General features: G+C 36.0%; 1 protein-coding gene across 1 annotated transcript in view; it reads right to left on the bottom strand.

The window, feature by feature from the left end:
* ZMYM2 (zinc finger MYM-type containing 2) overlaps positions 1 to 19,300 on the bottom strand; it is a 129,156-nt gene that overhangs the window by 53,751 nt on the left and 56,105 nt on the right. Inside the window, 3 exon segments of the mRNA XM_017886597.1 lie at positions 2,508 to 2,623; positions 3,058 to 3,208; positions 9,904 to 9,975. Of these exon segments, the coding sequence (XP_017742086.1) occupies positions 2,508 to 2,623; positions 3,058 to 3,208; positions 9,904 to 9,975 (339 nt within the window).

Raw genomic sequence — 19,300 nt, 5'->3', positions numbered from 1 at the left:
ATCTCCTGACCTCGTGATCCGCCCGTCTCGGCCTCCCAAAGTGCTGGGATTAAAGGCTTGAGCCACCGCGGCCGGCCATATTATATATAATCTTAATGCATGAATGGTTAATAAAATTAGCTATTCAATGTACAGTAGGAGAAAAAAACTACCATTTTTAAAACTTCTGCATACACTGTACAACACCAAGTTTGTGAAAAATAAGATATACAGATTTAAGACTATCAGATGAATAAATTTAAAAAATAAAAGCCAACATTACCCTTAGCATTTCCAAAAAATTTGAGCCCCATTAAAGTTAACTAGTCTTTCAAAACAAATGGAATATGCTACAGTCTGAATGTTGGTGTTCCCCCACAAATTCAAAGGTTGAAATCCTAAACCCCAAGGTGACAGTATTAGAAGAGGCAGAGGCTTTGAAAAGGTGATCAGACCATTAGAGCTCCACCCTCATGATCTAATCAGTCAGTACTCTTATAAAAGAAGCCTAAGGGAGCTTGTTTGCTACCTTCACCATGTGAAGACACAGCAAGAAGGTACCATCCATGAGGAACAGACCTTCATCAGACAACAAATCGTCAGTGCCTTATCTTGGACTTACTCATCTACAGACTACGAGAAACAAATTTCTATTTATAAGCTACCAGTCTAAGGTATTCCATAATAGCAGCCTGAATGGACTAAGAGGGAATACTATCCTATTACCTTACTTTTAAAAGGAAAAACATCTAATGAAGATATAAAGTTCAAAATATATGGTTTGCTTTATGATAAAGGGGAAAACATTGCTTTTCTGTCAATTTTGTATTTATATGCAGAGTGATGAGGCTACCTGTAGGCCTATCTGGATGTATTCCTCAAAATAAGAGCCTAAATTAAGTACAGTCGGTCCTACACATGCATGGATTTAACCAACAGAGGATCAAAAATAAAAAAAAAAAGATGATTGCATCTGTATGGACACGTACAGTCATTTTCTTCTTGTCACTATTCCCTAAACAATATAACAACTCTTTACATAGCATTTACATAGCATTAGATACTAAGTGTAATTTAGAGGTGATTTAAAGTACACAGGAAGACTTGCATTGTAGGTGACATGCAAATACTATGTCATATTATATAAGGGATTTGGGCATTCCCTGGATTTTTGTATCTGCAGGAGGTCCTGGTACCACTTGCCCATGGATAGCAAAGGATAACTGTATACCTTAAAATATACAATGTACATATACAGAGGATCTTATCAAATCATGGGTGATACAAGTTTCAATTAAATGAAGAGGGCAGTTACAACATTTTCAATTATCAGTTTAGTTTATCCAACAATATGAAAAAACAAAGTTCAAGATCTGACAAGTAGCATACTACAGACACTGTGTGCCTCTCTTCTAATTAATAATTACTCCTCAATTTCTAGTTTAAGAAAAGCCAACAAGGCAAAAGCAGTATCTACCACTGTAAGGATGTATCAATGGCCATGATCCCAACTTCTAAAACAACAAGTCTTAAATGTGGTTTATCACCTAAGTTCAGTAAGAATATTACTATTAACAAAACTGACATTCATTTGAATTCAAAAACAACTCAATTTAAATACTAATAAGTGATATAGTAACTATCGTAACATACTTAAGAAACTATATTTTCAGTTTAAATAAATCAACATAGAGCACAGTACCTGGAACAAAGCAGAACTGTTGGATGAATTAACTCATGAAGCATGGCTTTATGCACGGGTTTGAACCTTTGGGTAATACCCTGAAATTTTCACACACAACAGGTAAACCTAATCGTATCACCTAACTAATGCTTGAATTTTCTCTAAACTATTCCCTCCTAGTGGTCAACCAGGTTAAGTTTGAGCGCTTCCAATAATCTATCTTCCGAGACTATCCATACTCCAAATTTGAAGAACTATGTCAGAAAGTCTTTCTTTACATTTACCAAAATGAAAAATGTCTCCCCAAAACTGATCTTGTATCTGCAGGAGGATCTTGTATCTGATCTTGTATCTGCAAGATACAAGATAAACTGATCTTGTATCTTGTATTAAATTAAGGCCTAGTGTAAAAAATCTAATTCCCTCTTTACATGGTCCATTTCTAACATATGAAGAAAGCATGTATTCTCATCACTTCTAGGCTAAATACATCTAGGTCCTCCATCCATCTGTCACATAAGAGTTCCCCTTACGGTTCACATTTTATTCAAACCATCTAATAAGAAAAAACTACACAGCAGCACTGAACTAAACTATATTAAAATTTCTTTTCCTTCAAAATCTGTATCACAGTAGCAATTATAATTTCAATTAGACTATCCAAGCTAAAATGGAAAACTGGTACAGCCGCATATTCTGTGACTAGGATATCCACCTTCCAATTTGACCCTCAACAAACTAGTAAAAATTAAGATAAAATAAAGATAAAGCATATTATATTACACTGGTTATTTTCTATGTGTATTTTACTGGGGGCATGGGTTATGCAAAATAAACAACAAACCTGAAATTTAGCCACACAACTGGAATTGCAAAAGTTATACAGTTTTCCATCAGGCATTGTGGCTTGGTATTGAGGTAAAGAGTTTCGCTTACAAAAATGGCAAATAATTCCCAAACCTAGGAAAGAAAAGGTACATATCTGATTTGTTTATAAAGTAATAAAAAAGTTTTTTTATCTTAACTGCTGAGATTATAGAACTTTCTGTTAAAAAATAAACTATTATTATTTGCACCTTCAATAATGAAGATTATTTGCACCTTAAAAATATTGTCATAAAGGACTCTGATATTATGCCACTAAAACAAACATAGATACAGAGAAAAAACTCAGTTTTGGTAATTTTTTAGATGGAGTAACAATTTTAGTTAAGAACATAGATATGAAGAGAACTAAAAAAGTAGTACAGAATAATCAAAATAATTACAACAGTTTTCAAAAAGATTAATAGAAAATAAAAGCTGTTAAAACAAGCATAAAACATTAAGAGTATTTATGCAAAAAGTAATTATTTTGTAAAGTTTTTTTAACTATCCAAATATGTGAAACTTACTTTGTGATTTTGCATATTTTGTCTTGTGACTGTTCATACAAGCAGTTGAACAATATGGCTCCATATATCCATTAGGACCTATACACTGAGTCATATCAAAAAACCTGCACTGTGTTCGGCAACCAGTACAAGTTGTCAGTTTTCCGTATTTCTAAAATTTGAAACATAAAAAGATAATTTTTAAGACTATAACTTAACCAGAAAAGAATTACCAATTTTCATTACACTTTTGTCTCTGCAAAACAATCCTGCTAATCTCTAAACAGGTTTAGAGTCACGAGTCTTCATCTACATACAAACTATTAACTATGCAACAACTGTTAAGGTTCAAACAAAGCAATGATCATCAGCTAAGTTGCCTTCAAAATAGAATGTTTTCTCTCTATTATATTTAGTTTAACAGAATCCCTACATAAAGGTAAGTAAAACCTGAAAATTTAGGAAAGGTACAGTGCTTTTTGTTTACAATGAGGATATACTTCTTTGTCATTTGACAAAATAAATTAAATGGAACTATGAAATATAAGCCTTAATAATAAAAAGTATGGTGAAGAATGAATTTGAAGATTTTAAATCATTTTCCCACTGAGCTGCTATTGTTCCAAGCACTTCTGGAACATCTCTTAAAAATGATTTATCACCTATCTACTACATTTGAAATCTCATTCAATCACAATAAAACACAATAAATTTTTTGAATTAAAAAAAAATTTAAACCATATTCAAAATGACTTCTGGTTATAAAATGAAGTAAATAATTCATCAATAGATAATAATAAAGTTAAGCCTCCTGCCAAAAGTGAATACAGTAATGTGCCAAATAACGATGTTTCACTCAATGATTGTAATGCCATATTTTTACTGTACCTTTTCTATGTTTAGATATATGTAGATACACAAATACTTACCATTGTGTTACAACTGCCTGCAGTATTCAGTACAGTCACATGTTGTGCAGGCTTGGAGCCCAGCAGCAACAGGCTATAGCATTTAGGTTTGTTTGAGCACACTCTGTGATGTTCACATAGCATTTAGGTTTGTTTGAGCACACTCTGTGAGGTTCACAAAACAAACCTGCCTAACGATGCATTTTTCAGAATGTATTCTTGTCATTAAGCAATGCCTGACTATATGTGCCAACAAGATAACGGAGAAAAAAAAAGGAGATAAAGAATATGAGAGGCAGGGTGTGGCTCACACCTGTAATCCCAGCACACTGGGAAGCCTAGCAAGGTGGGTTGCTTGAGCCCAGGAATTTGAGGCCAGCCTGGGTTCAAGCATTCGCCTGGCTATTTTTTTTTGGTGGGGGTGTATTTTTTTTTGTAGAGAACTGCTTGAGCCCAGGAGTTCAATAACAGCCTGGGCAATACAGCAAGACCCCATCTTCCACAAAAAGAAAAAAAAAGGTAGAAATAAAAAAGAAAGGCTAGCCTTCAAGTGCAACCTGTTTTGATCCTCTTTCTGAGTGGTTGCAAAACTCTGTCATAATCAAGTTAAATCAAGTATCACAAATCATGTTGCAAAATAATTGTTTCCATTTTCCATCTGATGTTGCAATTAAATCCGTCTTCATACCCACGAGCATCTATACAATATGAAAATATAAGAAGGCTTCAAAATGTTCCATAGACAGCATAAATAATAGGTGTTATACATAACAATCAGGCCAAAAATCACAACTGAAATGAATACACTGCATGGAAAAATGTCACAAATACCACAGGGATTCAGAAAATGAAGGCAATAAATGGAAGGTAAAAATAAACAAAAAAAAATACAATCAACATCAAGAAAAAGACCTTTCAGTGTGAAACAAATAGAAAAGGTATAAGAAACCACAGCTGTTTATGTGCCAGGAATGCACATTCATTATCATCCTATTAAAAGAAACACTTATGCTGCCTACTTCCTCATTTACTGAAATATCAACTAAAGAAGGCCCTCAATTTTGCTTTTCAAAGTGGAAATCAACTCATTCTTTAATGATAGGTCCTCCTTCAAAAATATTTGTCAACTGCAAAAGAATGGTGACAAGGACAAAATAAAAATGACTGTAAACATATCTTATTATGATGTGTAAGTACAACAGAGGAGAATGCTCTGTTTTTGTTTCCTGAGGTCTATTTGATGACTTAAATTTCTATACTGGAAAAGGGACAAAAACAAAGCAAATCAATGAAACAGAATATAACATGTTTAAAACTTGAAATGACAGTACAAATTAGTAATGCTATAAAATATTCGGGACAACTGCCACTATGTTGCAAGTTTGCAAGACAGAAAAGCCAGCTCCCACTGGATTTCTGCAGAGGCCTCCATGTATCAGCACCTATAAAGAATTCCTTTACTGATATAAATTAAGTTCCACCATCTAATCAAATCATGGATTTGATTTCTATTTGAAACATTCTTCAAACTGACTGAGTCTATCCGTTGGATTTGTGATCCCAACACTGATTTTATTGGCAGAATGATTAAATAATTAGTAACAGTTTTAAGACATCAAGTAAACATGGAGTTAGGCAACTGTTCCATACAGACAAATAATTTTATCTCAAGAGAATGAAGGCCAGGTGCAGTGGCTCACACCTGTAATCCCCACACTTTGGGAGGCTGAGGTGGGCAGATCACAAGGTTGGGAATTCGAGACTAGCCTGGCCAACATGGTGAAACCCCATCTCTACTAAAAATACAAAAGTTAGCCAGGCGTGGTGGTGCATGCCTGTAGTCCCAGCTATTCGAGAGGCGGAGGCACAAGAATCACTTGAACCCAGGAGGCAGAGGCTGCAATGAACCAAGATCGCGCCACTGAACTCCAGCCTGGGCAACAGAGGGAGACTGCCTCCAAAGAAAAAAAAAATAAGAAAAAGAAAATGAGAAAGTACTATCAGAATGACAGAATCACTGAGAATATTTCAATACTGCCACTTTCACAGCTACCGCTGCCTCAAAGAACCAATTAATGAAAGAACATTAGCCAAAAGGGAAATGTAATTTTATGCCATGTTTACTCAGCTTCATATGTAAGCAATCAAAATAATCATATTTAAATTTCATACAAATTTATATGCATCCTATAAACACACATTTAGTGATGTAAAGGAACAAAGCTTTGTGGAATAAATTAAGAATTTAAAATATTCCCTTTTGGACATGGGGAAAATAAGCCTTTATATAACTTCAGTGAAAAGAATGAGATAGAACCAAGTAAAACAAGATATGGAAAAGGTAAAAAGTAGATATGATGGGTAAGTTTATGACAAATTGGCTCATTTTCAGTCTACTCATTTAAAAGATATACCTTATATGTTAATTTTAACCAATTTCATGTGGGTATCAAAACTGTCACGACTTTACAACTTCTCTCAAATTTTCCTTCTACATGTAGGAAATATATTTCATTTGGTACATTTGGACCAAGCAAGTAGACCACATTGGAAGGTAATCAAGAAAGAATGGCTTGATGTACCTGTTGCTGCAAATCTAATTTAGGAAATGGGGCCCTAAGATATAGCCTGCATATTATCTACTTTCCTAGCCACATTCAAATACAATATGAACTTTAGTCTGTGACATTGCACAGTAAAAAAATTACCTTTATATTTACTAACCTCTAATTGAAATTTAACATTCTCTTTCACTCTGATTGGAGGCAACAAACTTATTTCATTAGTTTAATAGGGGCTATGACTGTCAAAATAAAATTCCCAATTTTATATCACTCTTAGTATCCCTTAACATATCAATTACATTCAACTTTACTTCAAAATGAGTTATTAACCACTGTATTTTATTCCTAAACACATTAAAATAAAGCAGCACATTTCAAAAATTTAAAAAATATTTTGGTAACTATATTTTGATATAATTGGCTGTCTTTGTAATCACAGGTATTTTATGCATTTAATAACATTCTGAGAATGAATCTGTCCTTATTACCAAAGGAGTCCAAAGCACTGAAATAGTGAAGAACCTTGATTAGAAGAAGTGGCAATAAAACTTAAACAATGACATATTATAATATTTATTATAATAAATAAGATAATTTCAAGTAAAAATTACAATTCATTTATTCAATAAAACCTGGAAATCATTTCTTCATATTACAAGATTTGTTTGTGCAGAGAAAAAAGGGTTTAAAAATTTATATACCATCGTGTTTTACTTTTCTCTATTACTGTATAATTTACAATTTTTCTTTTAACAGACACATTCTAACTTTGTAATTTAAGGATTTTTTTTTCTAATTGACAACAGATGCTAACAATAGTGGGTGAAAAGTTTGCTTAACTTAAACAGACACAGAGGGAAAAAGAACAACTTTACCCTGGAGAAACCTGACAGACATCCCCTTAAACCAGTTAACACACAATAATGGAACACAAAGACAGCATGTGCTTCCTGATGTGCACGAAGAGGGACACACCATCGCTTAGGAGGTATTCACGCCAAAAACGCATTACCTTAATCTAATCTTGGGGAACTATTAAACAAACACAAAGTGAGGGATGCTCTCCAAAGTGGTATTCAAAATGTCAAGTCGTAAAAGACAAAAACTAGGGAACTATTTAGATTAAAGCAGAGTTAACTTCCACTCCCAACCAACAGAAACTAGATTTAAACCTCCCACCCACCTTTAACAACTAGAAAATTAGACACACACACACACACACACACAAACAGTGGTTTTCAAACTCTACACACAAGGTAGCACAGAACTGTACACCTAAGAAAAGGGAAACAAATCAAGTGAGTCCTGTGGCTACCAAAGCTTGAGGCCTAGAAATAGCTGGGGGAAGGGGAGGTTAACAGAGCCTACCTAGTAGTCAAACTGAGCTGAGGAAACACAAGGCTTTCAAGGCAGCTAGAACTTAGGAAACAGAGCACTGACGATGATGGAGCTACACCAAAAAGCTCTGATGTTAAAATACGTCTACAGACGTATTTTGGCTGAAAACTGATCTGTGCATTTGTGAGATGAAAGCACCTATGGCCAGAGAAAGAACCCCAGAACCACAAGAAAGCATTAGGCTAACAATTCCCAAAGAACACACATGGCCAGGAATACTCTGTATTGCTGCTACCTGTTCAAGAGTGGGATGACCCTGTAATACAGGGAAGATTCAGATCTCTCCAGGTATCATCACGGGAGTATGAATAAAGAGCCCCAGGCCGGACTCGGTGGCTCAAGCCTGTCTGTAATCCCAGCACTTTGGGAGGCCGAGATGGGCGGATCACAAGGTCAGGAGATCAAGACCATCCCGGCTAACACGGTGAAACCCCGTCTCTACTAAAAACACAAAAAATTAGCCGGGAGAGGTGGCGGCGCCTGTAGTCCCAGCTACTCGGGAGGCTGAGGCAGGAGAATGGCGTAAACCCGGGAGGCGGAGCTTGCAGTGAGCTGAGATCCAGCCACTGCACTCCAGCCTGGGCTGCAGAGCGAGACTCCGCCTCAAAAAAAAAAAAAAAAAAAAAAAAGAGCCCCAGACTACAGTTTGCTCTACCAAAGAATTTTCAAAAACTTAAAAGCAAGCCTCAAAAGAATCCAAATAAATCGAGGTTAATTTGACAGCACGCCATGCTAGAACAAAGTCCAACAAAACACTGAAAATAATACAACAAAATTCAGCAACCAATAATGTAAAATTCACAATATTCTGAATCAAACTTAAAAATGACAGGCATTTTGTCAAAAAAAAAAAAAAAAAAAAAAGGCAGGAAAATATGACTCATTACCCAGAAGAAGAAAAAAAATAAAAATCAAACTATAGAAACAGATCTAGAAATGACAGATACGAAAACAGTAGGCAAAGATGTTAAAAGAACATTATAAATATGCTAATATATTAAAATATTAGAAGAAAACATGAACATAATTAGGCAGGAAATAGAAGACACAAAAGAGACCCAAATGGAACTTTCAGAGATGAAAAACATAACATCTGAAAAAATATGCTGCATGGTATTCACAGGTGATTTTAAAAGATCAGCAAACTTAAAGATATAGCAATAGAAACTTTCCAAAATGGAGTACAGAAGTAAAAAAACTAGGGAAAAACAAACAATACAAATAGAAACAACAATGCAAAACAGATACAAAACAATATAAAAACAATACAAAACGATACAAAAAAAAAGCCTTGGTGACTGGGAAAGTGGCAGGAATATATCTGGAATTGGAGTCTCAGAAGAGGGTTGGGAAAAGGCCTAAAAAATATATTTAAATAAATAATGGCCTATGATCCTGTATTGGATTCTAGACAAGAAATAATTGTTTCTCATTTGTTGTAAGGGACATTAATGGACAAAATTTGAATAAGCTCTATTGACTAACCTGATAATAGTTTACTGATGTAAATTTCATTATCTTGATAACTGTACTACAGTTAAAAGTCTTCCTAATTTTAAACACTTATTACTCATTACTAATTCATGTATCTGGATTAACAGAAATACAGGCTTAGACATTTTTTTGAAAGGGTTTTTTTTTTTTTTTTTAACTTTTCAGGTAGGCACAAAAGAGAAGATTTTTATATCCCATTATCAAATGCCTACTGTGTACAAGGTATTGTGCACTGAAAAAATTATATCTGAAAATAATTTCCTAAGAACATAAATATCTAAAGACAAATGAGCATATCACAAGAAAATACATGTAAAAGTAGTGAAATTAGAAACCTATCTATGTCTTGGAGATAAAGAAAACATTCATCATTTGATACAATTTAAGTTTGGAAATTTTAATATATTTCAAATTGCACAAGATTTTTCAGATACATATTAATGACAGTAGTAGCAGTGCTCGAAAATGTTAAGGCCTTGAACTCCATTTACATTCCTGCTCACCTCAGGCTGCATTAAGAAAGAGTCCTGCATGTGATCTCGAACCTCCTTCAGGAAGCTTGGATGGCTACCTACCTAAAAAAAAGATTTTAAAAGACTTTATAAACACACATAAAGAACAGGTGCTAGATTGAAAGGTAAATAAGCATTATGTAAAAGTTGCTTCTCAATTATATTTTGTGACTTACAAACTCACTCCAACTTTTAAAAATGTCTGCCTGTCCTGTTCCCACTACTGTTGCCCAACTTAAAGAATTATCAAATAATTGTATCTTAGAAAAAATGGTATAATGATAAAACAGTAATAATGGGCTAAGGAATTAAAGATAGACACTTAGATCTGACTCACCTCTAATTTCTGAGAAAAATCACTTCTAATTTGGAGTGTTCTAAGATCTCTTTAAAACCTATTAAACTCCAACACTTACAATGAAACCCAAAGCTTCCTAAATTAAGTCATTTGGAGATTACACAGCTACAATTCCTACCATATGCAAAATGGACTGAGAATTTTTTTTTTTTTTTTTTTTTTTGAGATGGAGTTTTTGCTCTGTCGTCCAGGCTGAAGTGCAGTGGCATGATTTCGGCTCACTGCAACTTCCGCCTCCTGGGTTCAAGCGATTCTCCCACCCCAGCCTCCTGAGTAGCTGGGATTATAGGTGCCTGCCACCACACCTGGCTAGTTTTTGTATTTTTAGTAGAGACAGTGTTTCATCATGTTGGCCAGGCTGGTCTCGAACTCCTGACCTCAAGTGATCCGCCCACCTCGGCCACCCAAGTGCTGCGATTACAGTCATGAGCCCGGCATGTTTGAGAAATTCTTTTGAAAGCACATATGACAGCTTCCAGAATATAATACAAATATATATCCTTACTCCTTGCACAAAAGTTTTAAAAGACATGCTTCCTGCTTTCCATGAAAGTCAAAATACTATGCTAGAAAAGGAAAACTACTGAAAAGCATGGGGCAAGCGTTATACAGTCTCCACCACCAGGATCTAGATTATTAACTAAGTGTATATACAGTCTCCACCACCAGGATCTAGATTATTAACTAAGTGTATCAATACACTTCAGAAACTAATTGAGCAACGAGAGCACAGATAAAAACAACAAAAGGCAGCTAAGTTCATTGTTACAGACAAAGGTCAAAGGGGGTGAGTGGAACGGAAGGAAGGATTATGATACAAGTTTAGCTCCCAGGCTGCAGAAAAAGAAGACATTCACTCTAGCATCTCATGTAGTTGTCTCCAAACACATCCGATTGGGTCTCTTTATCAGTAAAATAGTAGGGCAGGGACTCCCACCTATTTATTAACTAATGAATTATAAACATACAATATGTAATTATAAAACATGCAAGTAATGTTAAAGAATAAAAGAAGAAACACTATTTTAAATAATTTTTATTTATTTAACAATAGTACAAAGAACATTTTCTCTATCCACTGGAGTAGAATCATTTGGTGTCAGTAGAGGTTATGTGGGGAACAGTATAAGGAACTCCTACTTCTCTAGTCAGGGTAGTATCAGCTAATGTCCGGAAAGGAACCAGAACTCCCATATCCACTCAGCAATAACCAGCTGCTTCTCCTCCACAGGTGCAGAGAAGCCAAGTAGAGAGGCTGACCTTTTATCTCCACTTGGCAATAACATAGCACTCAAAATGTTCAAGTTTCAAATAAAAAAATCATTTATCATGCCAAACACCAGGAAAACTGTAATTTAAATAGAAAAGGACAATCAACAGATGCCAATACCGAAATTACAGAGATACTGGAAATATCTGACAAAGATTTTAAAGCAATCATCATAAAAGTGCTCCAACAACCAATACACATGCACTTAAAAACAAATGAACACACAGAAACTTCTAGAAAATAAATAGAAGATATAAAGAATAAAATGGGAAGAAACAGTGAACAGGAAAATAGAATTATAGTACCCAACCTGAAAAACAGACTGGGTGGGAGGAAAAGTAAAACAGAGCCTTAGGGATCTGTAGGCTGGTAACAAAATTTAAAACATAAAAATAAAAAAAAAATAAAGTAACATTCATGTCATTGGAGTCCCAAAGGGAAAGGAAAAAGAGGACAGAGTTAGAAAAGTCCTCCAAAAACACTACTGTTTTAAACGTCTCAAATTTAGCAAAAGACATAAATCTACAGATAGAAGGTTAGCAAACACTAGGAAGGATAAAACCCAAAGAAACACCAAGGTACACAAAATTTAAATTTCTGAAAACCAAAGACAAAAAATCTTGAATCTGGCAAGAGAAATGACACACCTGTAGGGGAAATACAGTTGAAATAGCAGCCTAGAGAAACAGTAAGACAACAGTTCCTCTGCTCCACAGACCCTAATTCCATTCACATAAAAAAGGCCAATTAGCCTAGACTTCCACCCTGGCCTGGCTACAACGTGATGCCTCACCTCAGCACCCTAGCAATGGAAAAGTCAGAGCAGGCCAAGCAGGAAACTTGAACTTCCACCCCACTGGGTGGTAATTAGACAACTTAACCACCTCCACCCTGAGGAGGTCTGACCTAGCACAAAGCCAGAACTTTTACCAACGACTTGCAGTAAAGAGGCCAAGACTGACATCACAGAATCTGAGGAGCAGTAAAGGAAAGAATGAAGAAAAGTAAGCAAAGGCCTAAGGGGCCCATGGAATAAGATCAAACAGACCAACATATACTTTATGAGAGTTTCAGAAGAAGAGAAAGGGGCAAAAGATTATTTGAAAAATTAATGGCTAAAAACTTCCCATATTTGATAACAGACACAAATCTACAAATCTAATAAACACAACAAATTACACGTAGGATAAACTCAGACACATACAATAAGACACACTATAATCAAACTGTTAAAAGACAAAGAAAATCTTGAAAAAAAACAAGACAGAAATGGTTCAGCACAACAAATTCTCAATGAGATTAACCATCAATTTCACAAAAGAAACAACCATGGAGGCCAAAAGGCAGTGGAATAACATTTAAAATAATGGAGAAAAAAAGTTTTCAAACAAGAATACTATATCCAGCAAAACTATCATCCAAAACTGAAGGAAAAGTAAAGCCACACAGATAAAAGGTGGAGGGAGTTTGCTGCCACTAAATCTACCCTACAAAACAAATGCTAAAGGGAGTCAAAGCTTTTTATTGAAATGGAAGTACACTTGACCCAATCTTTAGTAAATATATGGGAGAATACAAAACTAGTATAATTGTATTTTTGGTTTATAAATCCATTTTTTATTTCCTACACGATTTTAAAGACAAATATGCACACACAATTATAAATCTGTATTACTGGGAATACAATGTTTAAAACGTAATTCATAACAAAAGAGGGAACAGATATATAGGCGCAGCATTTTTAAAAGCTAATTAACTTGTTATAAGTTCACATTAGATTGAATTGTAGGATGTTATATGTAAAGCCTCCCTGACAGTAACCACAAATAATATATTTAAAAATAATATAAAGACAATGAGAAGGAAATCAAAACAGTGCACTACAATCAACTAAACATAAAAGGCTGTAATGCAGGAAATGAGATACCAAAAAAAAAAGGTATAGAATATACCGAAGAAAAAATAGGAAAATAGCAGAAATAAATCCTTCCTTAACAGTAATTACGTTAAGTGTACATGGATCAAATTATCCAATTAAAAGCCACCATTTTTTTCCTATTCTGTCAATTTCTGCCTTTTGATTGAATAATTTGATCCATGTACATTTAATGTAATTACTGATAAGGAAGGATTTATTTATCGAAAGATACAAACAGGTCAAAAGTAAAAGGATGGAAAAAGACACTCCATGCAAATAAACGGTAACTAAGAAAGTTGGGGTTGCCATATTAATATAAGGCAAAAGAGCCTTTATGTGAAAAACTGATACAAGAGACAGAAAAAGAATACATACTGAACAAAGGGTCTATTTACCAAGAAGATATAACAAATACAAACGTATACATAGCAAATATCAAAACCCCCAAAATACATTTAAAAAATTAACAGAAGTAAAAGGAGAAACAGACAGTGACAGAGGTAGAAGCACATAACTGTACAATAATAGTTGGAGACATCAATACACCATTTACAATAGTGGACAGACCATCTAGACACAATTTCAACTAAGTAAAGACAGATCTTGAACAACAATATAAACCAACTAGAGTTATTAATAACAAACATATATTGAGTATTCTTGCCAACAACAGTAGAATAAACATTCTTCTCAAATGCACATGGAGCAATTTCCAGAATGAACGACGTTAGGCCACAAAAAAAGTCTCAATAAATTTTTGAAGACTGAAATCACACAGAGTATTTTTCCAATGAGCAATGGAATAAAACTAGAAATCAGTAATAGAAGGAACACTTAGAAAATTCACAAATATGAGGATATTAAACTATACACTCTTAAATGTGGCTCAAAGAAGAATTCACAGGAAATTTTTAAATACTTAGAAATGAGTGAAAACAAAACTAAAAGAATACCAAAAGTTATGAGATGCAGCTTAGTGATCCAAGAAAAATTTATTTACAATTGTAAATGCTTATGTTTAAAAAAAAAAAAAAGGCCAGCACGGTGACTCACACCTATAATTCCAGCACTTTGGAAGGCTGAGGCGGGCAGATCACCTGAAGTCAGGAGTTTGAGACTAGTCTAATATGATGAAACCCCAACTCTGCTAAAAATACAAAAATTAGCCAGGTGTGGTGGCAAATGCCTGTAATCCCAGCTACTCAGGAGGCAGATGCAGGATAATCACTTGAACCTGGGAGGTGGGGGGTGCAGTGAGCTAAGATCATGCCACTGTGCTCCAGTCTGGGCGATAGAGTGAGACTTCGTCTCAAACAAAAAAAAAAAAAAGAAAAAAGAAAAAAGAAAGAAAGAAAAAAGATCAAGTAAATAACTTCTCACCACCTTGAGGAAAAAGATGAGATCACTATACCCAAAGCCAGCAGAAGAAAGGAAATAATAAAGATTAGAGCAGAGAAAATAAAACAGAACAGAAAAGTGAGAGAAACAAACCAAAAAGTTGGTCATTTTAAAATATCAAGAGAATAGACACAAAGAATAAAATATGGAAGGGAGACATTACTACTGGCATTCCTGAAATAAAAAGTGGTACAAGAAAATGCTATGAACAATAAATAGTACATCAACAAATTACATAGCATAGATGAAATGCACAAAGTCCTAAAAACACACAAACCAACAAAACTGACACAAGAAGACATAGAAAATGCGGACAGACATATAACAAGAGACTCAGTCATCAAAAACGTCCTGGCCCGGCATGGTGGCTCATGTCTATAATCCTAATACTTTGGGAGGCTGAGATGGGTGGATCGTGAGGTCAACAGATCGAGACCATTCTGGCCATTGGAACCCCATCTCTACTAAAAATTCAAAAATTAACTGGGCATGGTGGCATGTGCCTGTAGTCCCAGCTACTAAGGAAGCTGAGGCAGGAGAATTGCTTGAACCCAGGAGGCAGGAGTTGCAGTAAGCCAAGATTGTGCCACTGCACTCCAGCCTAGGCGACAGAGTGAGACTCTATCTCACAGACAAACAAACAGTCCCAAAAAAGAGAAGGTCAAGATCAGATGACTTCACAGGTAAATTCTACCAAACATTTAAAGAATTAACACCAATTCTCATGCTTCCAAAAATCAGAAGATATAAGATATCTCACCCACCCTATTCTATGACGCCAGCACTACCCTCATTCCAAAGACAGATAAAGACATCAAAAGAAAGAAAATCAAAGACCAGTATCCCACAAGAATACAGATGCAAAGATCCTCAACAAAGTACTACTAAACTGAATTCAATATATTAAAAGGATTATACACCACAATCAAGCGGAGATTTATCCTAATAAAAGTGTGGCTCAACATAAAGAAATCAATGCATGTAACATATCACATAAATAGGAGCAAAGATTAAAACCACATGATCATCTCAAAGGATATAGAAAAAGCATTTGAAAAATTCACCTTGGCCGGGCGCAGTGGCTCACGCCTGTAATCCCAGCACTTTGGGAGGCCAAGACAGGTGGATCACGAGGTCAGGAGATCAAGACCATCCTGGCTAACACGGTGAAACCCCGTCTCTACTAAAATACAAAAAACTAGCCAGGCGAGGTGGCGGGCGCCTGTAGTCCCAGCTACTCGGGAGGCTGAGGCAGGAGAATGGCGTAAACCCGGGAGGCGGAGCTTGCAGTGAGCTGAGATCCGGCCACTGCACTCCAGCCTGGGCAACAGAGCGAGACTCCGTCTCAAAAAAAAAAGAAAAGAAAAAAGGAAAAGGAAAAGAAAAAATCACCTTATGATTAAAAAAAAAACACTGAATAAAAAAAGTAATACAAAGAAACTACTTCAACATACTAAAAGCCATACATTCTAACATCAGACTCAATGGTAAAATAATTCTTTTCCTCTAAGATCAGCAACAAGGATGCCCACTTTCACCACTTTTATTTGGCAGTATCGAAAGTTATAACCACAACCCTTAGTTAAGAAATAAAATGCGGCCGGGCGCGGTGGCTCAAGCCTGTAATCCTAGTACTTTGGGAGGCCGAGACGGGCGGATCGCGAGGTCAGGAGATCGAGACCATCCTGGCTAACACGGTGAAACCCCGTCTCTACTAAAACTACAAAAAACTAGCTGGGTGAGGTGGCAGCGCCTGTAGTCCCAGCTGTCTGGGAGGCTGAGGCAGGAGAATGGCGTAAACCCGGGAGGCGGAGCTTGCAGTGAGCTGAGATCTGGCCACAGCACTCCAGCCTGGGTGACAGAGCGAGACTCTGTCTCAAAAAAAAAAAAAGAAATAAAATGCATCCAAATTGGAAAGAAAAAGTAAAACTACCTCTATTCACAGATGACATGAAACTCATAAAGCTAGTAGAGCTAACAAATTCAGCAAAGTTGCACAGTACATGATTAATGTACAAAAATCAGATGTGTTTCTATACACTAGTAATGTACAATCTGAAAAGGAAATAAAGCAAATCCACTAGAAATAGCATTAAAAGAATAAATATCTAGGAATAAAAGCAGCAAAAGAGGTGAAGACTTGTACACTAAAAACCACAAAAGACTGCTGAAAGAAATTAAAGAAGATATAAATAAATGGTATGTCTTCACAAATAAATGCCATTTTCACAGATAGAATAACTTACTACTGCTAAGATGCCAATACTACCCAAAACCATCTAAAGATTCAATGCAATTAATATAAAAATTCCAACAAACTCTTCTGCAGAAATAGAAAAGCCCATCTTCAAATTCATATAAAGTTAGAATGGGTTCAGAATATTCAACCAATCTTGACAAAAAACAAAGTTGGAGAACTCCCATTTCCTGATTTCAAAACTTAGAACAAAGACACAGTAATCAAAATAGTATGGCACATACATAAGATCACACATGTAGATCAGTGGAACACAGAAATGATCTCTGGCCAATTAATACTTGACAAGTGTGATAAGTCCATTCCAAGTAGAAAGAATAATCCCTTCAACAGGTGGTGGTGGGAAAACTGGAATTCCAGTACAAAAGAATGAAGTTAGATCCCTGCCTTACATAATAAACAAAAAGTAAATTAAAATGGATCAAATACCTAATTAAGAGCTAAACTCATAAAACTCTTACAAGAAACTGTAGAGGTAAACCACGACCTGGGATTTGGCAACAGATTCTCAAATGACACCGAAAGTACAACCAAAAGAAAAAAAATGGGTAAATCAAAATTTAAAACTTCCGGCTAGGTGTGGTGGTTCACACCTGTAATCCCAGTACTTTGGGAGGCTGAGAAGGACAGATCACTTGAAGTCAGGAGTTCGAGATCAGTCTGGCCAACCCGGTGAAACCCCGACTCCACTAAAAAAATACAAAAATTAGTTGGACATGGTGGCCTATGCCTATAGTCCTAGCTACTTGGGAGGCTGACGCAGTAGCTCCCAGGAGGCGGAGGCTGCAGTGAGCTGAGATCGCACTATCACACTTCAGCCTGGGCTACAGAGTGAGATCCATCTCAAAAAAAAAAAAAAAAAGACCAGGTACGGGGGCTCACATCTGTAATTTCAGCACTTTGGGAGGCCGAGGCAGGAGAATCACTGAAGGTCAGGAGTTCGAGACCAGCCTTGCCAACATGGTGAAACCCCATCTCTACTAAAAATACAAATATTAGGCCAGGCACTGTGGCTCGTGCCTGTAATCCTAGCACTTTGGGAAGTCGAGGCAGGTGGCTCACTTGACTTCTGGAGTTTGAAACCAGCTTGGCCATCAAGGTGAAACCCCATCTCCACTAAAAATACAAAAAATCAGCTGGGCATGGTGGTGTGTGCCTGTAATCCCAGCTTCTCGGGAGGCGAAGGCAGGATAATTGCTTGAATCCAGGAGGTGGAGGTTGCAGTGAGCAGAGACTGTGCCACCGCACTCCAGCCTGAGCAACAGAGCAAGACTCCATCTCAAAAAAGAAAAAAATACAAAAATTAGGGATGGTGGCACACACTTGTAACCCCAGCTACTCGGGAGGCTGAGGCAGGAGAATCGCTTGATCCCAGGAGGCAGAGGTTGCAGAGAGCCAAGATCGTGCCATTTTACTCCAGCCTGAGTGACAAAGCAAGACTCCTTCACCCCCCCCAAAAAAAATAAATAAAAATAAATAAATAAAAACTTCTGCAAATCAAAGGACATTATTGAGAAAGTAAAATAAAAACCTACATAATGGAAGACAGTATTTGCAAAACATATACAGAACGAGCAACCCAGATGCAAAAAATCTGAAATGCTCTAAAACCTAAAACTTTTCAATTACCAACATGACGCTCAAAGGAAATGCTCATTGAAGCATTTTGTATTTTGGATTTTTCAGAATTGGATTATTTGAATGTAAGTATAATGTAAATATTCTAAACTTTGAAAAACCTAAAATCTGAAACACTTTGGGCCCCAAGCATTTCAGATAAGGGATACTCAAACGGTACATGATATAAAGAACTCTGTCAACTCAAGAACAAAAGTACAAAGGGATACAAAATTATAGCTACATAGGAGGAGTAAGTTCTATGGTTCCATAGCACTATAGAATGAATACAGTTAACAATTATTATTGGATAGATTCAAAAGGCTACAAAAGAGAGAATTTTGAATGCTCCCAACATAAAAAAACAATTTTGGGGTGATGGCTATCCTAATTACCCTGATTTGAACATTCCACATTTTATACACGTATAAAAACATCACTCTACCCCCTACGTATATATATTACATATCAACTAAAAATAAAAGAGGGCCAGGCGCAGTGGCTCACGCCTGTAATCCCAGCACTTGGGGAGGCCAAGGAGGGCGGATCATGAGGTTAGGAATTTGAGAC

This window comes from Rhinopithecus bieti, unplaced genomic scaffold (assembly GCF_001698545.2).
Source record: "Rhinopithecus bieti isolate Rb0 unplaced genomic scaffold, ASM169854v2 scaffold_1014, whole genome shotgun sequence".
In the NCBI taxonomy this organism is placed as follows: domain Eukaryota; kingdom Metazoa; phylum Chordata; class Mammalia; order Primates; family Cercopithecidae; genus Rhinopithecus; species Rhinopithecus bieti.
Note: the sequence above shows the minus strand (reverse complement) of the source record. Positions and strands in the feature narration are given on the sequence as shown.